This window comes from Oncorhynchus tshawytscha, linkage group LG03, assembly GCF_018296145.1.
Source record: "Oncorhynchus tshawytscha isolate Ot180627B linkage group LG03, Otsh_v2.0, whole genome shotgun sequence".
NCBI classification, from domain to species: Eukaryota; Metazoa; Chordata; class Actinopteri; order Salmoniformes; family Salmonidae; genus Oncorhynchus; species Oncorhynchus tshawytscha.
This window is the reverse complement of record NC_056431.1, coordinates 62,546,585-62,566,279: the sequence shown is the minus strand read 5'-3', so window position 1 is coordinate 62,566,279 and position 19,695 is coordinate 62,546,585. Positions and strand designations below refer to the sequence as shown.

General features: G+C 44.5%; 1 protein-coding gene across 2 annotated transcripts; it reads right to left on the bottom strand.

Annotated features, from left to right (window-relative positions):
• Positions 1-8,098: 8,098 nt before the first annotated feature.
• LOC112241042 (chromatin assembly factor 1 subunit B) lies at positions 8,099-18,346 on the bottom strand. 2 transcript variants are annotated; one of them, XM_024409229.2, is made up of 14 exons: positions 18,206-18,346; positions 17,654-17,786; positions 17,186-17,318; positions 15,611-15,731; positions 15,387-15,490; positions 14,076-14,172; positions 13,818-13,902; positions 13,308-13,401; positions 12,378-12,447; positions 11,680-11,771; positions 11,409-11,568; positions 10,046-10,666; positions 8,775-8,854; positions 8,099-8,517 (listed from the first exon to the last, which is right to left on the bottom strand). In XM_024409229.2, exons 2-14 carry the CDS (start codon positions 17,777-17,779, stop codon positions 8,396-8,398), a joined length of 1,905 nt encoding a protein of 634 aa, XP_024264997.1. In that variant the 5' UTR covers positions 17,780-17,786; positions 18,206-18,346; the 3' UTR covers positions 8,099-8,395. The 2 variants fall into 2 exon arrangements, with proteins under 2 accessions (XP_024264997.1, XP_024265004.1); XM_024409236.2 differs by having other exon boundaries at positions 17,654-17,783; positions 18,206-18,294.
• Between the last annotated feature and the right edge of the window lie 1,349 nt (positions 18,347-19,695).

The following is a 19,695-nucleotide window of genomic DNA, read 5'->3' as shown; positions in this document are numbered from 1 at the left end:
GTGGTGGTGGTAGTAGTATGGGTCCCTTACCGTGGTAGCAGTAGTAGTATGATGGGTCCCTAACCCCTGGGAGTAGTATGATGGGTCCCTAACCACAGGTGGTGGTAGTAGTATGATGGGTCCCTAACCCCTGGGAGTAGTAGTATGATGGGTCCTTAAGCCCTGGGAGTGGTAGTATGATGGGTCCCTAACCGCAGGTGGTGGTGGTAGTAGTATGATGGGTCCCTTACCGTGGTAGAAGTAGTAGTATGATGGGTCCCTAACCCCTGGGAGTAGTATGATGGGTCCCTAACCACAGGTGGTGGTAGTAGTATGATGGGTCCCTAACCACAGGTGGTAGTAGTATGATGGGTCCCTATCCGCAGGTGGTGGTGGTAGTAGTATGATGGGTCCCTAACCACAGGTGGTGGTAGTAGTATGATGGGTCCCTTACCACAGGTGGTGGTGGTAGTAGTATGGGTCCCTAACCGGTGGTAGCAGTAGTAGTATGATGGGTCCCTAACCGCTGGTGGTGGTGGTAGTAGTAGTATGATGGGTCCCTTACCGTGGTAGCAGCTGGTTTCTCCACGCATCGCGCCGACAGAAACAAACATCTTTCTGGTAAGAAGAGGGGCGGGGGCGTATGCTTTATGGTTAACGAGACGTGGTGTGGTCACAACAACATACAGGAACTCAAGTCCTTCTGTTCACCTGATTTAGAATTCCTCACAATCAAATGTCGACCGCATTATCTACCAAGGGAATTCTCTTCGATTATAATCACAGCCGTATATATTCCCCCCCAAGCAGACACATCGATGGCTCTGAACGAACTTTATTTGACTCTTTGCAAACTGGAATCCATATATCCTGAGGCTGCATTCATTGTAGCTGGGGATTTTAACAAGGCTAATCTGAAAACAAGACTCCCTAAATTGTATCAGCATATCGATTGCGCAACCAGGGCTGGTAAAACCTTGGATCATTGCTATTCTAACTTCCGCGATGCATATAAGGCCCTCACCCGCCCTTCCTTCGGAAAAGTTGACCACGACTCCATTTTGTTGCTCCCTGCCTACAGACAGAAGCTAAAACAAGAAGCTCCCACGCTAAGGTCTGTTCAACGCTGGTCCGACCAATCTGATTCCACGCTCCAAGACTGCTTCCATCACGTGGACTGGGATATGTTTCGTATTGCGTCAGACAACAACATTGACAAATACGCTGATTCGGTGAGCGAGTTCATTAGAACGTGCGTGCGTTGAAGATGTCGTTCCCATAGCAACGATTAAAACATTCCCAAACCAGAAACCGTGGATTGATGGCAGCATTCACGTGAAACTGAAAGCGCGAACCACTGCTTTTAATCAGGGCAAAGTGACCGGAAACATGACCGAATACAAACAGTGTAGCTATTCCCTCCGCAAGAAAATCAAACAAGCTAAGCGTCAGTATAGAGACAAAGTAGAATCGCAATTCAACGGCTCAGACACAAGAGGTATGTGGCAGGGTCTACAGTCAATCACGGATTACAAAAAGAAAACCAGCCCAGTCACGGACCAGGATGCCTTGCTCCCAGGCAGACTAAATAAAATTTTTGCCCGCTTTGAGGACAATACAGTGCCACTGACACGCCCGCAACCAAAACATGCGGTCTCTCCTTCAGTGTGTAAAACATTTAAACGTGTTAACCCTCGCAAGGCTGCAGGCGCAGACGGCATCCCCAGCCGCACCCTCAGAGCAAGAGCAGACCAGCTGGCTGGTGTGTTTACGGACATATTCAATCGATCCCTATCCCAGTCTGCTGTTCCCACATGCTTCAAGAGGGCCACCATTGTTCCTGTTCCCAAGAAAGCTAAGGTAACTGAGCTAAACGACTACCGCCCCGTAGCACTCACCTCCGTCATCATGAAGTGCTTTGAGAGACTAGTCAAGGACCATATCACCTCCACCCTACCTGACACCCTAGACCCACTCACATTTGCTTACTGCCCAAATAGGTCCACAGACGATGCAATCTCAACCACACTGCACACTGCACTAACCCATCTGGACAAGAGGAATACCTTTGTAAGAATACTGTTCATCGACTACAGTTCAGCATTTAACACCATAGTACCCTCCAAACTCGTCATCAAGCTCGAGACCCTGGGTCTCGACCCCGCCCTGTGCAACTGGGTACTGGACTTCCTGACGGGCCGCCCCCAGGTGGTGAGGGTAGGTAACAACATCTCCACCCCGCTGATCCTCAACACTGGGGCCCCACAAGGGTGCGTTCTGAGCCCTCTCCTGTACTCCCTGTTCACCCATGACTGCGTGGCCATGCACGCCTCCAACTCAATCATCAAGTTTGCAGACGACACTACAGTGGTAGGCTTGATTACCAACAACAACGAGACAGCCTACAGGGAGGAGGTGAGGGTCCTCGGAGGGTGGTGTCAGGAAAATAACCTCACACTCAACGTCAACAAAACTAAGGAGATGATTGTGGACTTCAGGAAACAGCAGAGGGAACACCCCCTATCCACATCGATGGAACAGTAGTGGAGAGGGTAGTAAGTTTTAAGTTCCTCGGCGTACACATCACAGACAAACTGAATTGGTCCACCCACACAGAGAGGATCGTGAAGAAGAACCTCAGGAGGCTGAAGAAATTTGGCTTGTCACCAAAAGCACTCACAAACTTCTACAGATGCACAATCGAGAGCATCCTGTCGGCCTGTATCACCGCCTGGTACGGCAACTGCTACGCCCACAACCGTAAGGCTCTCCAGAGGGTAGTGAGATCTGCACAACGCTTCACCGGGGGCAAACTACCTGCCCTCCAGGACACCTACACCACCCGATGTCACAAGAAGGCCATAAAGATCATCAAGGACAACAACCACCCGAGCCACTGCCTGTTCACCCCGCTATCATCCAGAAGGCGAGGTCAGTACAGGTGCATCAAAGCAGGGACCGAGACTGAAAAACAGCTTCTATCTCAAGGCCATCAGACTGTTAAACAGCCACCACTAACATTGAGTGGCTTTGGCCAACACACTGACTCAACTCCAGCCACTTTTATAATGGGAATTGATGGGAATTGATGTAAAATATATCACTAGCCACTTTAAACAATGCTACTTAATATAATGTTTACATACCCTACATTATTTATCTCATATGTATACATATATACTGTACTCTATATCATCTACTGCATCTTTATGTAATACATGTATCACTAGCCACTTTAAACTATGCCACTTTGTTTACATCTCATATGTATATACTGTACTCGATACCATCTACTGCATCTTGCCTATGCCGCTCTGTACCATCACTCATTCATATATCTTTATGTACATATTCTTTATCCCTTTATACTTGTGTGTATAAGGTAGTAGTTTTGGAATTGTTAGCTATATTACTCGTTGGTTATTACTGCATTGTCGGAACTAGAAGCACAAGCATTTCGCTACCCTCGCATTAACATCTGTTAACCATGTGTATGTGACAAATAAAATTTGATTTGAGTAGTAGTATGATGGGTCCCTAACCGCAGGTGGTGGTCCCTAACCACAGGTAGTAGTAGTAGTATGATGGGTCCCTAACCGTGGTAGTAGTAGTAGTATGATGGGTCCCTTACCGTGGTAGCAGTAGTAGTATGATGGGTCCCTAACCGCAGGTGGTGGTAGTAGTAGTATGATGGGTCCCTAACCGCAGGTGGTGGTGGTAGTATGATGGGTCCCTAACCACAGGTGGTGGTAGTAGTATGGGTCCCTTACTGTGGTAGCAGTAGTAGTATGATGGGTCCCTAACCCCTGGGAGTAGTATGGTAGCAGTAGTAGTATGATGGGTCCCTACCCCTGGGAGTGGTAGCAGTAGTAGTATGATGGGTCCCTAACCGCAGGTGGTGGTAGTAGTAGTATGATGGGTCCCTAACCGCAGGTAGTAGTAGTAGTAGTATGATGGGTCCCTAACCACAGGTGGTGGTGGTAGTAGTATGATGGGTCCCTAACCACAGGTGGTAGTAGTATGATGGGTCTCTAACCACAGGTGGTAGTAGTATGATGGGTCTCTAACCACAGGTGGTAGTAGTATGATGGGTCCCTAACCACAGGTGGTAGTAGTATGATGGGTCCCTAACCACAGGTGGTAGTAGTATGATGGGTCCCTAACCACAGGTGGTAGTAGTAGTAGTATGATGGGTCCCTAACCACAGGTGGTAGTAGTAGTAGTATGATGGGTCCCTAACCACAGGTGGTAGTAGTAGTAGTATGATGGGTCCCTAACCACAGGTGGTAGTAGTAGTAGTATGATGGGTCCCTAACCACAGGTGGTAGTAGTAGTAGTATGATGGGTCCCTAACCACAGGTGGTGGTGGTAGTAGTATGATGGGTCCCTAACCACAGGTGGTGGTGGTAGTATGATGGGTCCCTAACCACAGGTGGTGGTGGTAGTATGATGGGTCCCTAACCACAGGTGGTGGTGGTAGTATGATGGGTCCCTAACCACAGGTGGTGGTAGTAGTATGATGGGTCCCTAACCACAGGTGGTAGTAGTAGTAGTATGATGGGTCCCTAACCACAGGTGGTAGTAGTAGTAGTATGATGGGTCCCTAACCACAGGTGGTGGTAGTAGTAGTATGATGGGTCCCTAACCACAGGTGGTAGTAGTAGTAGTATGATGGGTCCCTAACCACAGGTGGTAGTAGTAGTATGATGGGTCCCTAACCACAGGTGGTGGTAGTAGTAGTATGATGGGTCCCTAACCACAGGTGGTGGTAGTAGTAGTATGATGGGTCCCTAACCACAGGTGGTGGTAGTAGTAGTATGATGGGTCCCTAACCACAGGTGGTAGTAGTAGTAGTAGACTGCTTTTCATGGGAATGTTTTTAGAAAGACGCAGCCAATGTTTTATTTTTTTTAGACAAACATTGAATTGAAATGTTACCAAAATCCACAGCATTATACAGACATTCATATATAAATACATACACTACATGACCAAAAGTATTTGGACACCTGCTTGTCAAATATCTCATTCCAAAATCATGGGCATTAACATGGAGTTGGTCCCCACTTTGCTGCTATAACAGCCTTCTCTCTTCTGGGAAGGCTTTCCACTAAGATGTTGGAACATTGCTGCCGGGACTTGCTTCCAAGAGCACTGATGTTGGGCGATTACGCCAGGCTCGCATTCGGCGTTCCAATTCATCCAAAAGTGTTTGATGGGGTTGAGGTCAGGGCTCTGTGCAGGCACAATGAGATGGCACACAATTGGCCAAGCGTTGTCCGGGTTAGGGGAGGGTTTTGCTGGCTGGGATGTCCTTGTCCCATCGCGCTCTAGCGACTCCTGTGGCGGGCCGGGCGCATGCACGCTGACATGGTAGCCAGTTGGACGGTGTTTCCTTCTGACACATTGGTGCTGCTGGCTTCTGGGTTGAGCGAGCAGTGTGTCAAGAAGCAGTGCGGCTTGGCAGGGTCGTGTTTCGGAGGACGCATGGCTCTCGACCTTCGCCTCTCCATACGGGAGTTGCAGCAATGGGACAAGACTAAAACTACCAATTGGATAACACAAAATTGGGGAGAAAAAGGTGGTAAAAAGTACCCCCCCCCAAAAAATACAAGAAGTTATTCGACACCAATCTCAACAAACCATTTCTGTATGTCTCTTGATGTGCATATGGGGCATTGTCATGCTGAAACATGAAAGGGCCTTCTCCAAACTGTTGCAACAGAATCGTCTAGAATGTCATTGTATGCTGTAGCGTCAACATTTCCCTTCACTGTAACTAAGGGGCCTAGTCCAAACCATGAAAAACAGCCCCAGACCATTATTCTACCACCACCAAACTTTACAGGTGGCACTATGCATTCGGGCAGGTAGCGTTCTACTGGCATCTACCAAACCCAGATTTGTCTGTCGGACTGCCAGATGGTGAAGCGTGATTCATCACTCCTGAGAACGCGTTTCCACTGTTCCAGAGTCCAATGGTGGCGAACTTTACACCACTCCATTGCGCATGGTGATCTTAGGCTTGGGTGCTGCTGCTCGTCCATGGAAACCCATTTCATGAAGCGCCCAACGAACAGTTCTTGTGCTGACATTGCTTCCAGAGGCAGTTTGGAACTTGATAGTGAGTGTTGCAACCGAGGACAGGCGATTTTTAAGCTCTTCAGCACTCCCATTCTGTTAGCTTTTGTAGCCTACCACTTCGTGGCTGAACAGTTGTTGCTCCTAGATGTTTCCACTTCACAATAACAGCACTTACAGTTGACCCGGGCAGCTCTATAGCAGGGCAGAAATTTGACAAACTGACTTATTGGAAAGGTGGCATTCTATGACGGTGCCACTTTGACAGTCACTGAGCTCTTCAGTAAGGCCATTCTACTGCTAAAGTTTGTCTGTGGAATTTGCATGGCTGTGTGTTCGATTTTATACACCTATCAGCAAATGGGTGTGGCTGAAATAGCAGAAGGCATTTTACATACTTTTGTACAGTGCCTTCGGAAAGTATTCAGACCCCTTGACTTCAACATTTTGTTATGTTACAGCCTTATTCTAAAATTGCTTAAATGGTTTCCCCCCCTTCAATCTACACACAATAGCCCATAATAACAAAGCAAAAACTGTTTCAGAAATGTTTGCTAATTTATAAAATAAAAAACTGAAATATTACATTTACATAAGTATTCAGATCCTTTACCCAGTACTTTGTTGAAGCACCTTTGGCAGTGATTACAGCCTTGAGTCGTCGTGTGTGTGATACTACAAGCTTGACACACCAGTATTTGGGGACGGACTCCCATTCTTCTCTGCAGAACCTCTCAAGCTCTGTCAGGTTGGATGGGGAGCGTTGCTGCATGGCTATTTTCAGGTCTCTCCAGAGATGTTTGATCGGGTTCAAGTCCGGGCTCTGGCTGGGCCACTCAAGGACATTGAGACTTATCCCGAAGCCTCTCCTACGTTGTCTTGGCTGTGTGCTTAGGGTTGTTGGAAGGTGAACCTTCACCCCAGTCTGAGGTCCTGAGTGCTCTGTACTTTACTCCATTCACCTTTGCCTCAAACCTGACAAGTCTCCCAGTCCCTGCTGCTGAAAAACATCCCCACAGCATGACGTTACCACCACCATGCTTCACCGTAGGGATGGTGCCAGGTTTCCTCCAGACGTGACTCTTAGCTTTCAGGCCAAAGAGTTATTGGTTTCATCAGACCAGATAATCTTGCTTCTCATGGTCTGAGAGTTCTTTAGATGCCTTTTGGCAAACTCAGAGTGGGCTGTCATGTGCATTTTACTGAGTGGCTTCCGTCTGGCCACTCTACCATAAAAGGCCTAATTGGTGAAGTGCTGCAGAGATGGTTGTCCTGGAAGGTTCTCCCATCTCCAGAGAAACTCTGGAGCTCAGTCAGTGACCATCGGGTTCTTGGTCACCTCCCTGACAAAGGCCCTTCTCCCTCAATTGCTCAGTTTGGCCAGGCAGCCAGCTATAGAAAGAGTCTTGGTGGTTCCAAACTTATTCCATTTAAGAATGAGGGACCTTCAGTGCTGCAGAATGTTTTGGTAGCCTTCTCCAGATTTGTGCCTCGACACAATCCATTCTCATAGCTCTACAGATAATTCCTTCGACCTCATGGCTTGGTTTTTTCTGACATGCACTGTCAACTGTGGAACCTTATCGACATGCGTGTGCCTTTCCAAATCATGTCCAATCAATTGAATTGACCACAGACTGCAATTGAGATGTAGAAACAGCTCAAGGATGATCAATGAAAACAGGATGCCCCTGAGCTTATTTGAGTCTCATAGCAAAGAGTCTGAATACTTATGTAGAAAAGGTTTGTTTTTAATAACTTTGCAAAAATGTCTAAAAACATGTTTTGACTTTGTCATTATGGGGTATTGTGTGTAGATTGCTGAGGGAAATGTTTTATGTAATACATTTTAGAATAAGACTGTCACATAAGAAAATGTGTAACAAGTCAAGTGGTCTGAATACTTTCCAAAAGGCACTGTATATATAGTGTACTAATATAATACTTATACAGACAATAATTCTGACTAAAAGTCAATGACCATTGAGTTTCATACGTGATCTAGGCTTCTTTTAGACTGAGGTGGTTTATCTTAAACTTTTTGTTTCATATCCTTTATTTAAATTTCACAATAACCTGGTTATCCACCAAAAAGAGCTACAGATTGAGAACGTGAAGTTACAAAAACATACATAATAATGTTAGAAGGAAAATGCCAGTCTTCGCTCTGTGAACTTGTGTGTTTTAGCTGACAACACCAGTCTATGCAGTTCAGTAGGCTAAACTCCAAAAGTGTGTGTGTGAGTGTAGGAGGATAATATGTGAGTTGCATGTTGACACCACTCTCTGTGCTGCTCTGTACTCATGCTTCAGTGTTCTTAGTAACGTGGGGTCCTTAGGGTTTGGGTGTTGACCCTGAGGCTGGAGCCACCCCTGTCTTGCCTGCCAGGGTGTTGGTTTTGGTCCGCTTGGACTCTGGGGGCTGGCACACAGGGTCAGTGGGGGGAGAGGGCCGTTCTGGGGAAATAAGTTGAACCAAAAGAGATGCATCAATCATAGGCAGAACACTGGACTGGATAAAACAAACAGTTCTTAGGAATAAGATTTCATATAATTTAGTATACTCAAATGTTGTTGATGTTTCATTAGTTGGGTTCTCAGAGGCAGACCCCATTACAAAGACCAGTAATGATAATACTGTCCATAGCCAATTGCTGGTTTTGTTGTAAAGTGCTTGGCCAATCGCATCAAAAGTTGTTGCAGGATATACTGACCATGTTTGGCTTTCTCTGTGGAGGAGGGTGTGCTGAAGGCAGCTGGAGATCTGGAGATGACAGGAGTTAGAGATATCCGTCTGAAAACAAAAGGTAGAGAGAGAGAACAGTCACTTAGAAGGGGAATCTACCCGACTCTTGAGTAGGTGGCTGAGGAATTAGTCCTAAGACAACAGCAGAACTCAACATACAGCTACTATTCTATCAGTACAGGCCTACATAAGAAACACTTCCACCCAATTTAGGATTCATAGAGAAAAGGTAGACCTGCAAATAATAACAAATATAACTTCACTTCTGCCCATTCAATCTGTGTTCATATAGACTGATGTCCCACACACACAGCCCATCTATTATCTGCCGGCAGCTTCTCAGGATAATCAGTACTTGATTAACAGTGGGGAGGTCCAACAAACCCTGAATACCAGACAGGGTTTGTTCTGACAGACAGTAGCTAATGACCAAACATGCCACAAGCACGCTCATCATTTTGTCACACAACAAATGACAAATCATCTGCAACATCTGAAAGTCTAAGTTTACAAAATAATTCACAACCATTTGCAATAAATGGAAACTTTAGTGGGGAAATGGCTCAATGTCCTTCGCTACACTAGACATGCTGCCTGGTGCTCCCATCTCCCACCAGCCTCTCCCAGTCTAACTGCTCCTTTCCACCCAGTGATGTGGCACTTATGTAGTAGCTGTATGTAGGCACCAGTCAGGCTGTCTGGCTCCACGCACCACAGGCCATTTGAATGAGAGTTTGCATACATTTACATACCGTAGTCTTGCGAGAGATAGCGAAGCAGTCCGGCTACCTCGTTTTAGCATCTAGGCTATAGCATCAAGCAGCATTACATTTACATTTTAGTCATTTAGCAGATGCTCTTATCCAGGACAACTTACAGTTAGTGCATTCATCTTAAGACAGCTAGGTGGGACAACCACATCAAAATAAGTACATCTTTCCTCAATAAAGTAGTTATCAGAAAAGTCAGTTCCAGTAGGAACAGTGAGAGCAGGATAGTTCTGAGCTTATGGACCAGGGGCAGACATTACAGTGAGAAGGGTTTCATCTATCCCTTTATGTAGTGGTGGCTCACATGATGAGTGATTCAACCAGGATCAAGATACATCAGCGTGCAAAAGCTACTCACACATGCAGACACACACTCTCATGGAATACACACACCAACTCTGACTCACAGGCAAGCATATAAACAGAGACAGGCAAAAACAGACACACAATCTTGTATTTGTGCTCTTACCTGGGGGCAGGCCCTTTAGGGGTGGTGCTAGCTTTAGGGGTGGTGCTAGCTTTAGGGGTGCTGGGGCCCAGGGTTTTACCGCTGCTGCATTGGGCTTTTGGCGTGAGGCAGGGCTGGGCTATAGAGGGGGCGAGGGGGGTGTTGGGGGTAGAGAGGGTGAGGCGAGGCTGCTGAGGGGTGGAGGGTGTGCTGGTGCTGGCCGTGGTGGGGGTTTTGGGGGCACTAGCAGCAGGCGCTTTGGGGGTGCTGGGCTTGCCCCACCCCTCCAGGGTGTTGAGGGTGATCCTACGGGGCTGGGTCTTGGCCCTACCAGGGTTCTTCTTCTCCTCTCCCCCAGGGGTCAGGGGGGTGCCAGGGGAGGTGAGGGAGGAGATGGGGGTGCTGGGGGCCTCTTTAGGGGTGGGGTGAATAGGGGCGGTGCTCTCTGTTGTTTTGGGGACGGGGGACACCGTGCGGGCCGTTGCAACCTTCTTGCCCTTCTTTTCGAGCCCGTTGCCAGGGGTGACGACCTCCAGGACAGGGGGCTCCTTGAGGGGCGTGCCCAGCTCGCCAGGGGAGAAGGACAGGAAGGAGCAGTAGCCATCTGTAGACGACACCGCCAGGAAGGAACCATCCCGAGACCTACAAAAGGATATGACATCACTAAAGAGTCTGGGTGAAAACACCACAGACGGGAACAATGCCACACAACAACTAATTAAACAGTACTTAGAGGTTACCCCTAAACACTGACACAGGATCAGATATTTTTCAGTGCAGTTTAGGATTGGGAGTAGTGGGGTCATCGGATCCTAGATCTGTGGTTAAGGCATCTTCTACCTCAAGCTCATCAAAAACAGAGCGGAATGTTTTGCTCTTAATTGTAATCAGAGGGCTGATATAAATGCTATGCATGCCAGTCTCTCTTGGCTTAGAGTTGAAGAGAGACTGAGTGCATCACGTATTTTTATAAGAAACATCAATGTGTTGAAAATCCCAAATTATTTTCAGTCAACTTACACACAGCTCTGACACACACTTACCCCACCAGACATGCCACCAGGGGTCTTTCACAGTCCCCAAATCCAGAACAAATTCAAGAAAGCGTACAGTATTATATAGAGCCCTTATTGGATGGAACTTCCTCCCATATCATATTGTTCAAATAAACAGAAAACCTGGTTTTAAAAAACAGGTAAAGCAACCTCGCGGGCACCACACCTCTCCCCGATCTGACCTAGATAGTTTGTGTGTATGCATTGATATGTAGGCTACGTGTGCCTTTTAAAATAAATGTATGTAGTTCTGTCCTTGAGCTGTTATCTAATGATGATGTTCTGTATTGTGTCATTCTGTATTATGTTGCATGTTTTGTGTGGACTACCAGGTGAGGTCGCTGAGTGTGTGGTAGTGGATGTTGGAGACGTAGCCGAAAGGTAGGGTCTGCTGAGTGTCATAGAGGAAGATGGAATCCTCAGAGGCCACAGCAAACACCAGTCTGTAGGGCAAGCCAAACGTGTTGGGCAGGGGCTGGGCACTGCCATCTGGGGAGCAGAGAGGGAGTTAGCTATCCTTTTATATATTGGGTAATAGAGTTTGCTGAATAAATGAAATATATAAATGAGTAATAATCAATAGAAGAGCTGTGTCTTTACCCTCTCCCTTCTTGGTCCTCAGCTCAAAGTAGACAGGGCAACAGCGTACAGCCAGGGTGGCTTTAGCAGGGCAAGGCAGGTGAGCTATGGGCCTAGAATACAGAAAGGCAGATGAATCCAGTTTCACCCTTACTCTGATACAGCTACACACTAAGAGAGCAAGACTTATTAGAGCTGGGATGATAAACTGAAAATGATCCACACTGATCACTTACTGCAGGTATTTGGCCGATATCGTTCATTATGATAGCCTATATTAGAGAAAAGTTCTAATTGTAAAAAAGTTTGCTAATATGGGTGATTGTTAATGGGACAATTAATGGGTACAACCATCAAACTAGTAGTAGTAGTTTAAGAATCAAAAAAATGGTGCACATTAGTGTTATAAACCTTTTGTTCTCTCATCAATTCAGGCAATTTACCGCAATATGGATTTTTGTCCATATCCAGCTCTAAGACATACAGTAGAGCAGCGGTTCCCAACTCCAGTCCCTGGACAAGCATGCCTGATTCTACTTGTCAACTAATCATCAAGCTATCCAACAAAATGTGTGTTGCTGGGGGTACTGGAGGATTGGAGTTGGGAAATAATGACCTAGAGCAACAGACCCAGAGACAGCAGCTAACTCCAGACCTGGACAGTCTCAGTTCAATTCATCTTTATTGTCCACAAAGGGCTATTCGTTGGCAGCAGTTACCTCTTGAGGCTCTTTCTGGAGAAGACGTAGGTGGTGTTGGTGATGTTCTCCCCCGCCTCCACACACCCTGCTACAGAGAGACAGACAAACAGACAGAGAGGAGAGGGACACAGAGAGGGAAAAAAAGAGATGGGTTAAACAGGATGTCACCCATGACCTCTACACCATCACAGGATATGACAGCAGCACAGGACACAATTACTTCCGGTTTCAAATCACCAGATGGATGTACAGAATAAAACCTTGTTCAAAATGCAGGCCCCCACGCTCAAATCAGTTGTATTTTCCATGTGTGTGTGTGTTCAGACAGCAGTCATTTGCTGACATGGCTATGCTAGTTGTCATAATAACGACAGGTGTGTGCGGTGGTGGTGCTTGTGCTTCCCATCACTCAGAAGTTATGTAACAAGCTAAGGTGACAATGCCTGCCATGGTTGTTTCTCAGTAAACTCAAAATCATTGTGTAAGAACACCTTTAAAGGATAAAATGATCCAACTTTCAAAACTAGTCCTTTATGTCTAGCTACAGCAGTCAACTAGTTAGGTAACTGTTTACCTTGTTAGCACATTCACTCATTTGTTTGTAAATAATTTACAAACCAGTTAGCTAGCACATGTTCTTGTCAAACTGTCAACAGAGTAGCTAGCAACCAACAAGATACCAAATAACTGTCTAAATAAATCAGATTTGAACATTCAGACAGGTTGCATGGGAAAGAATCCGTTTTGTATCGGACTTCAAACCACCTATGAAGGTGGTTTAAAATGTGGCTTGAGACATCTGAATCCATTTGCTTTTTGGCTGTTCAGACTGCAGGAAATGAAACAGATTCGTATCAGATACGCAAAAAAAATTGTATTTGAATCACTTCAAACTACCAATGTGAACAAGGCTTAGCTGTTTCTGTGTGAGTGCGTGTGTGCGTTTACCTGGGGCGAGCAGGAAGGAGCCGTCCGGTGTGAAGGTGAGGCGTCTGAAGAAAGACCTCATGCTGTCATCATGGAACATTCGGTACTGTTTCACCTGCACACAAATAAACAGACAAACACCATCACATTAAAGAGTGTTTGGTGTGTGTATGATTGTGTTTAGTGTGAGTGTAAAGTATGTGTGTGTGTATAGATAGCTGTTTAGCAACAAAACTGAAACATATGGGGCAAAACAGACAGAGTTGGCTTAGTGTTGACATCATCTAAGCTATAGTTCGTCTCCTGTCAAAACACCTCAAAACAAGACATGGTATCAAGAAAAAGACTAAACTAGCTGAAACAAGTTACTTACAATTCCCCAATGGTAGCTTATTGTCATAGTTGGCAGCTTTCTGGCTATGCAGAATCAAAACACAGACTTCTACCCCATTGAAGTGTGCACATTGTTTTCTTTACCTTGTCAGCTAACCCATCTATGGGAGAACATTTGTCCACTCAGCTCATACTGACCTCTCCCTCCGCAGCTGATCCAGAGCTCATCTTACTGACACTGTAGACTTTCCTCCTGCTCTGAGTACTGTACACACGCATCACCCTGAGGGAGGGGGGTGAAGACAGATCATCAATCATATAACACTGTTTAAGAAGGTTCAGATCTACAAGTCCATGTTGGTTCTTTGTTTATGTATCATGTTAGTCCCACTGATCACTGATAAAAGGAGACAAAATGTCTTCTTACAGGGGACCAGAGGCTGGGTGTGTTCCTACCTGTCACAGCTGAGTGTGGCCACATACTGGCCCAGCGGGTCCCAGGTCACTCCCTGCACATAGCTCTTATGGTCGTTAAAGATGCACAGCTTCTGACCTGAGAAATACAACACTTATTACCGGTGTTATAACTAATTATAAACTGGGTGGTTTGAGCCCTGAATGTTGATTGGCTGGCAGCCATAGTATATCAGACCGTATACCACTGGTATGACAAAACATTTATTTTACTGCTCTAATTACATTGGTAACCAGTTTATAATAGCAATAAAGCACCTCGGGAGTTTGTCATATATGTCCAATATACCACGGCTAAGGGCTGTATCCAGGTATAAAAAGATCAAGGACATCAACCACCCGAGCCTCAGCCTGTTCACCCTGTTACCATCCAGAAGGTCAGTACAGGTGCATGAAAGCTGGGACCGAGAGACTGAAAAACAGCTTCTATCTAATCCTGAACGTTGATTGGTTAAAATCGCATTCCAGACGGTGTCTATTACGCAAGTTACCACCGGCTAAATCTATGATGTTAAAATGCCTATTTACTCTGTTCCATTTGAGTGCGCAATTCACCATCTCATCAGCCCAGACAGGGAAGTTATAAACTTGATCTCCACTATAAAAAGCAACTAGACATTATCTCACATTTCTTTAAGACTAACATTTAGTTTTCAACAGCAGAGATTTATATCAACCTTGCTGTCTGTCTCTCTGACATGTGCAACATTGTTTCAATACTCAAATTTGATCTCGATCTCCAACTGTCCCATAGTAATGATCGTGTTGGGGTATTATCCCTTACTGAATAACATCCACACACACACACACACACACACACACACACACACACACACACACACACACACACACACACATATAGACAACACAGAGGTATACAGTTGTGGCCAAATATATTGGCACCCTTGCAGATTTATTAAATAATTCACCTTTTTTTCCTAAAATAAGTTGAAATAAAAAAAGAACAACTTTTGGCCACCAACACCTTATTGGATTTTCAACATTACAGAAACAAATGTATGTAGCGCCAAGGTGGCAATAATTTTGTCCTTGCCATGTCTTTATTTTCTAAATTAAAATAGTTTTAAAAAGTTTACAAAATACTATTAATTCCTCAATGTTGAAAAGCCAATAAGGTGAGGTGACCAAATGTTTTTCTTCAATTTGAATTATTTTAGAAGACCTAGAGAATTAAAGTCCAAGGGTGCCAATATACAGTATTTGGCCGCAAATATAACTGAATAGACATATTTAGACACACAAGCTATATGTAATCTCACACACACGTCTTACCCTTTGTTACATCCCACATAATGGCAGTGTTGTCCACAGAACCAGAGACCATGAAGTTCCCATCCCGGGTCCAGCTGATATCATATACATCCTCAATATGTCCCCTACAAAACACAACACCATTTAAACAGTGCACACACAAACAGTCACAAATGTGATTATGAAGTAATACACAGGGAAGGGACAATGTATTGTAGATAAGGGGAATGATTAAAGGGTGTCACCGCAGGGTCTTGACCACGCTCCAGCTCTCCTTGTTGAGCTGACTATCCTCCTCCTCCTGGAACGACGGGGCCTGCTCAGGCTCCTTATTGTCATTCAGCTTCCACAGCAGGATGGCTGAATCTGTTACACAGAGTCATCAACACACAGTCATTAACACACACACTGAATATTTGTTATCAAAGCAGTCTACAACCAGCTAAATTGGCCAATGAAGTCACCAGCGATGGATTTAGTCGCACATATTTTGGGCAGCAGATACATGTCGTTTTCTCAATGTCTATCGGTGTGTGCGTCTGTGTCTGCCCAAGACAGCTCGCGAATAGATTTAGAATATTGATAAGTGAAATTTGGATGTCGAGTGTGCATCGTCTCAATGCTCATTTTGACCAAAACACTTGCAGACTCGAGTAATCACTATCGAACACATCAGTAAGTGGCCAATCGATAAAGGGCTTAGGGGCCAAGTGTTCGGTTAGAGATTCTGCCTATCTATGACTTGAACATAGTAAAGTACAAAAAAATGTAGCTCTGGATAAGTGTCCGCTAAATGACTGAAATGTAAATAGCGTATTTTTCTTCAGTGTTGGCATCAATGGGTTACAATTGGAGACACTGATCATCCTTGTTCCATTTGATTTCATATATATATATTATATCTTTATGGCAAAACATTTGTCATACAGATGCAGTCAAATATACTGGCACCAATAATGAATATAAACCCTGAGTTGCTGATGCTATGTATTGGCCATTGAGAGGCTTTAAAGTCACCGGTTAGCCATATTGGGACTCCTCAGTAGGAGCAGTCCTCCACAGGAATAAATAGAATTCTACAGTATTTCGATTAAATGCTGCAAGGACAAAATTACAAGGATTTTAATAGGTGTAGTGGGGACAGTAACATTAATAATGTCAAAAAATTATACATAAAGGAAATTGTTTTATATATTTTTTATGTTTAGCTCACATAATATAATTTAAAAGTATGTATTAAGGTGTCTGTAATAGAATGAATGTGGCAAAGACAAATGCAGACATTAATAAATGCATTTCTATAGCTTCCAAAATATATTTTTTTACAATGGTGGGGGGAGTACCAAGATGGGGGCATGGTGGCTTCAACACAGCACCCTCGATCAGTTATCTAGTGTATACCGTATATAAATAATTTATTGGCACCCTTGCACTTTACAATGGAGAAGATTGTTTAGTTTTTTTCTTTTTAAAACTGGTTGAATGGCAATGTTTACCATGTAAGCACCTGCAAAGTATCACAGATTAGATTAATTACACAGTAAATGAGAATAATTGCCTCTAACCAAATTATTTGGAATTTTGAATAATTGTGAACAATCTCAATTTCAGTTTATATATTTTTGATCTTGGTCCTGTGCAGCGGAAATAAAACAAATACACATATAAACAAATGTTTTTTCAACTTATTTGAGAATAGTGAATCATGCAAGGGTGTCAATATACTGTATCTAACCACATCTTTATATATTATAGCAAACTATTTTATTTGTCAAATATGCTATAGTTGATATATACACGTTTGCTACATCGTGACCCACCATCTCCTCCAGAAGCAAGCAGCTCACTGTTGGGGCAGAAGCGCACCACGTTGACAGCCTTGGTGTGCCGTGCAAGGTTGGACAGGAAGTCCACCACTGCTTTCCCATCAGGCCCCATCTCCACACGCCACAACTAACCACAGGAAGTGACCTCACACGTTATAGCATCACACAGACCCACTACACTCATTTGGTCATTATCTCTCTTAACAGTACATCACCATACAATACATTATTACAGTTTCCTTTACCAAGCTCTCTGTGTGTGTATGTGTGTGTGTGTGTGTGTGAGACAATCTGCTAATGCATACAAAGTGTTCACGGTGTGTGCATATGAGAGCGAGAGAACAATAGAGACTGGTCTCAATTCCAGGTGGGACACTTGAAACAACCCCAGAGAATGAATGACTAAACAACAATGGAGGGGTTGTTTTAAACAGATAACGTCAGTAGCTAACTGTTGCTCACCCTGACAGTGGTGTCCACTCCTGCTGTGGCCAGCCTGTGTATGCGGCCCTCTGAGTTGTGCTGGAAGTCCAGACTGTAGACAGGTTCTTTGTTGTGCCACGCAATCTCACATGTTATCACCTTCATCTTGCTACTAAATACAGGCAAAGAGAGTAACGTTAGCTAACTGAAAATGCGATGTCAGATGGGCTAGAGACAGCTAGTAACGTTAACAGTTAAGTTAGCTAACTACAGCAACTAAACAAACAGCAGCTGTTGTTGACACCGATAGTCACTTGCAATACATACTGGGAAGGCAGTGGAGAAAGTTGGGCCATTAACCATTTCCAAGTGCTCTTAAAGTTAAATTCATTAAAATAAAAAAAAGAAGAGTTAGCTTGGTAGCTACTGGTTTGCTTAGTTCAGCCAGGGCTAAACTAGTAAAATTCGATTGTTGTGTGTTGAAGTAAAACAACTTGCGAAGACACATGAACAATTATGTTATATCAAATATTGGATTATTCAAATATGCATCCAGAACAAATCCATACATATGCATGTATCTCTGCCTACCAGTTTTTTTCCCACTACTTTTCTGCTGCGTCCCGCGCGGAGTCAAATCTACAAGCGGACAGCAGAGAAAACATTGGTTTCCCGCGTAGAGCTCGGAAAAAACTTCCGGTAGAGAAGTCAGCAGTGATAGGCTGAGAAGGGAAGGGGCGGGTAATACCAGAGTAGTCCAGGGGGTTCCACGAGCTTCTATATAGCCACAGATTCCACAGCGAGAAAGTCCAAATTGGCACACACACAAAAAAATGGCTTTTTGCTCTTAATTTAAATTCAGGGTTAGGTTTAAAAGGAAATGGGCGAGGTTTATGACTTGGTGTCAGGAGCTTGCCAGCTTGTAGTCCTAAAAACAGGACATTATTTAGCTCTGGTTCTTTCAGCCATCCCTATAGGCAAAATTAATGTCGAAATAGGATTTTTGGAATACACGCCGAAAATAAGGTCCGTGGTTATTAACACAGGCTCATGAAATCTTATGTTTTGTTTATGAGATAACATGACCTTTATGAAATATGAAGCCTTTATGCAATGTAAATTGCATAAATGCTTAAAGTGATCAAATCAAATCAAATTTTATTTGTCACATACACATGGTTAGCAGATGTTAATGCGAGTGTAGCGAAATGCTTGTGCTTCTAGTTCCGACAATGCAGTAATAACCAACGAGTAATCTAACTAACAATTCCAAAACTACTGTCTTATACACAGTGTAAGGGGATAAAGAATATGTACATAAGGATATATGAATGAGTGATGGTACAGAGCAGCATAGGCAAGATACAGTAGATGGTATCGAGTACAGTATATACATATGAGATGAGTATATAAACAAAGTGGCATAGTTAAAGTGGCTAGTGATACATGTATTACATAAGGATGCAGTCGATGATATAGAGTACAGTATATACGTATGCATATGAGATGAATAATGTAGGGTAAGTAACATTATATAAGGTAGCATTGTTTAAAGTGGCTAGTGATATATTTACATCATTTCCCATCAATTCAGTGTCAGTGTGTTGGCAGCAGCCACTCAATGTTAGTGGTGGCTGTTTAACAGTCTGATGGCCTTGAGATAGAAGCTGTTTTTCAGTCTCTCGGTCCCAGCTTTGATGCACCTGTACTGACCTCGCCTTCTAGATGATAGCGGGGTGAACAGGCAGTGGCTCGGGTGGTTGATGTCCTTGATGATCTTTATGGCCTTCCTGTAACATCGGGTGGTGTAGGTGTCCTGGAGGGCAGGTAGTTTGCCTCCGGTGATGCGTTGTGCAGACCTCACTACCCTCTGGAGAGCCTTACGGTTGAAGGCGGAGCAGTTGCCGTACCAGGCGGTGATACAGCCCGCCAGGATGCTCTCGATTGTGCATCTGTAGAAGTTTGTGAGTGCTTTTGGTGACAAGCCAAATTTCTTCAGCCTCCTGAGGTTGAAGAGGCGCTGCTGCGCCTTCTTCACGATGCTGTCTGTGAGTGGACCAATTCAGTTTGTCTGTGATGTG

Excerpts from the sequence above, each read along its gene's own strand:
- LOC112241042 (XM_024409229.2), bottom strand. The coding sequence starts at position 17,779 with ATGAAGGTGATAACATGTGAGATTGCGTGGCACAACAAAGAACCTGTC. Across the intron at positions 15,732-17,185 it reads GCTTGCTTCTGGAGGAGATG|ATTCAGCCATCCTGCTGTGG; the intron begins GTGGGTCACGAT and ends TCTGTGTAACAG. Across the intron at positions 8,518-8,774 it reads CACAGAGAAAGCCAAACATG|AACGGCCCTCTCCCCCCACT; the intron begins GTCAGTATATCC and ends TTATTTCCCCAG.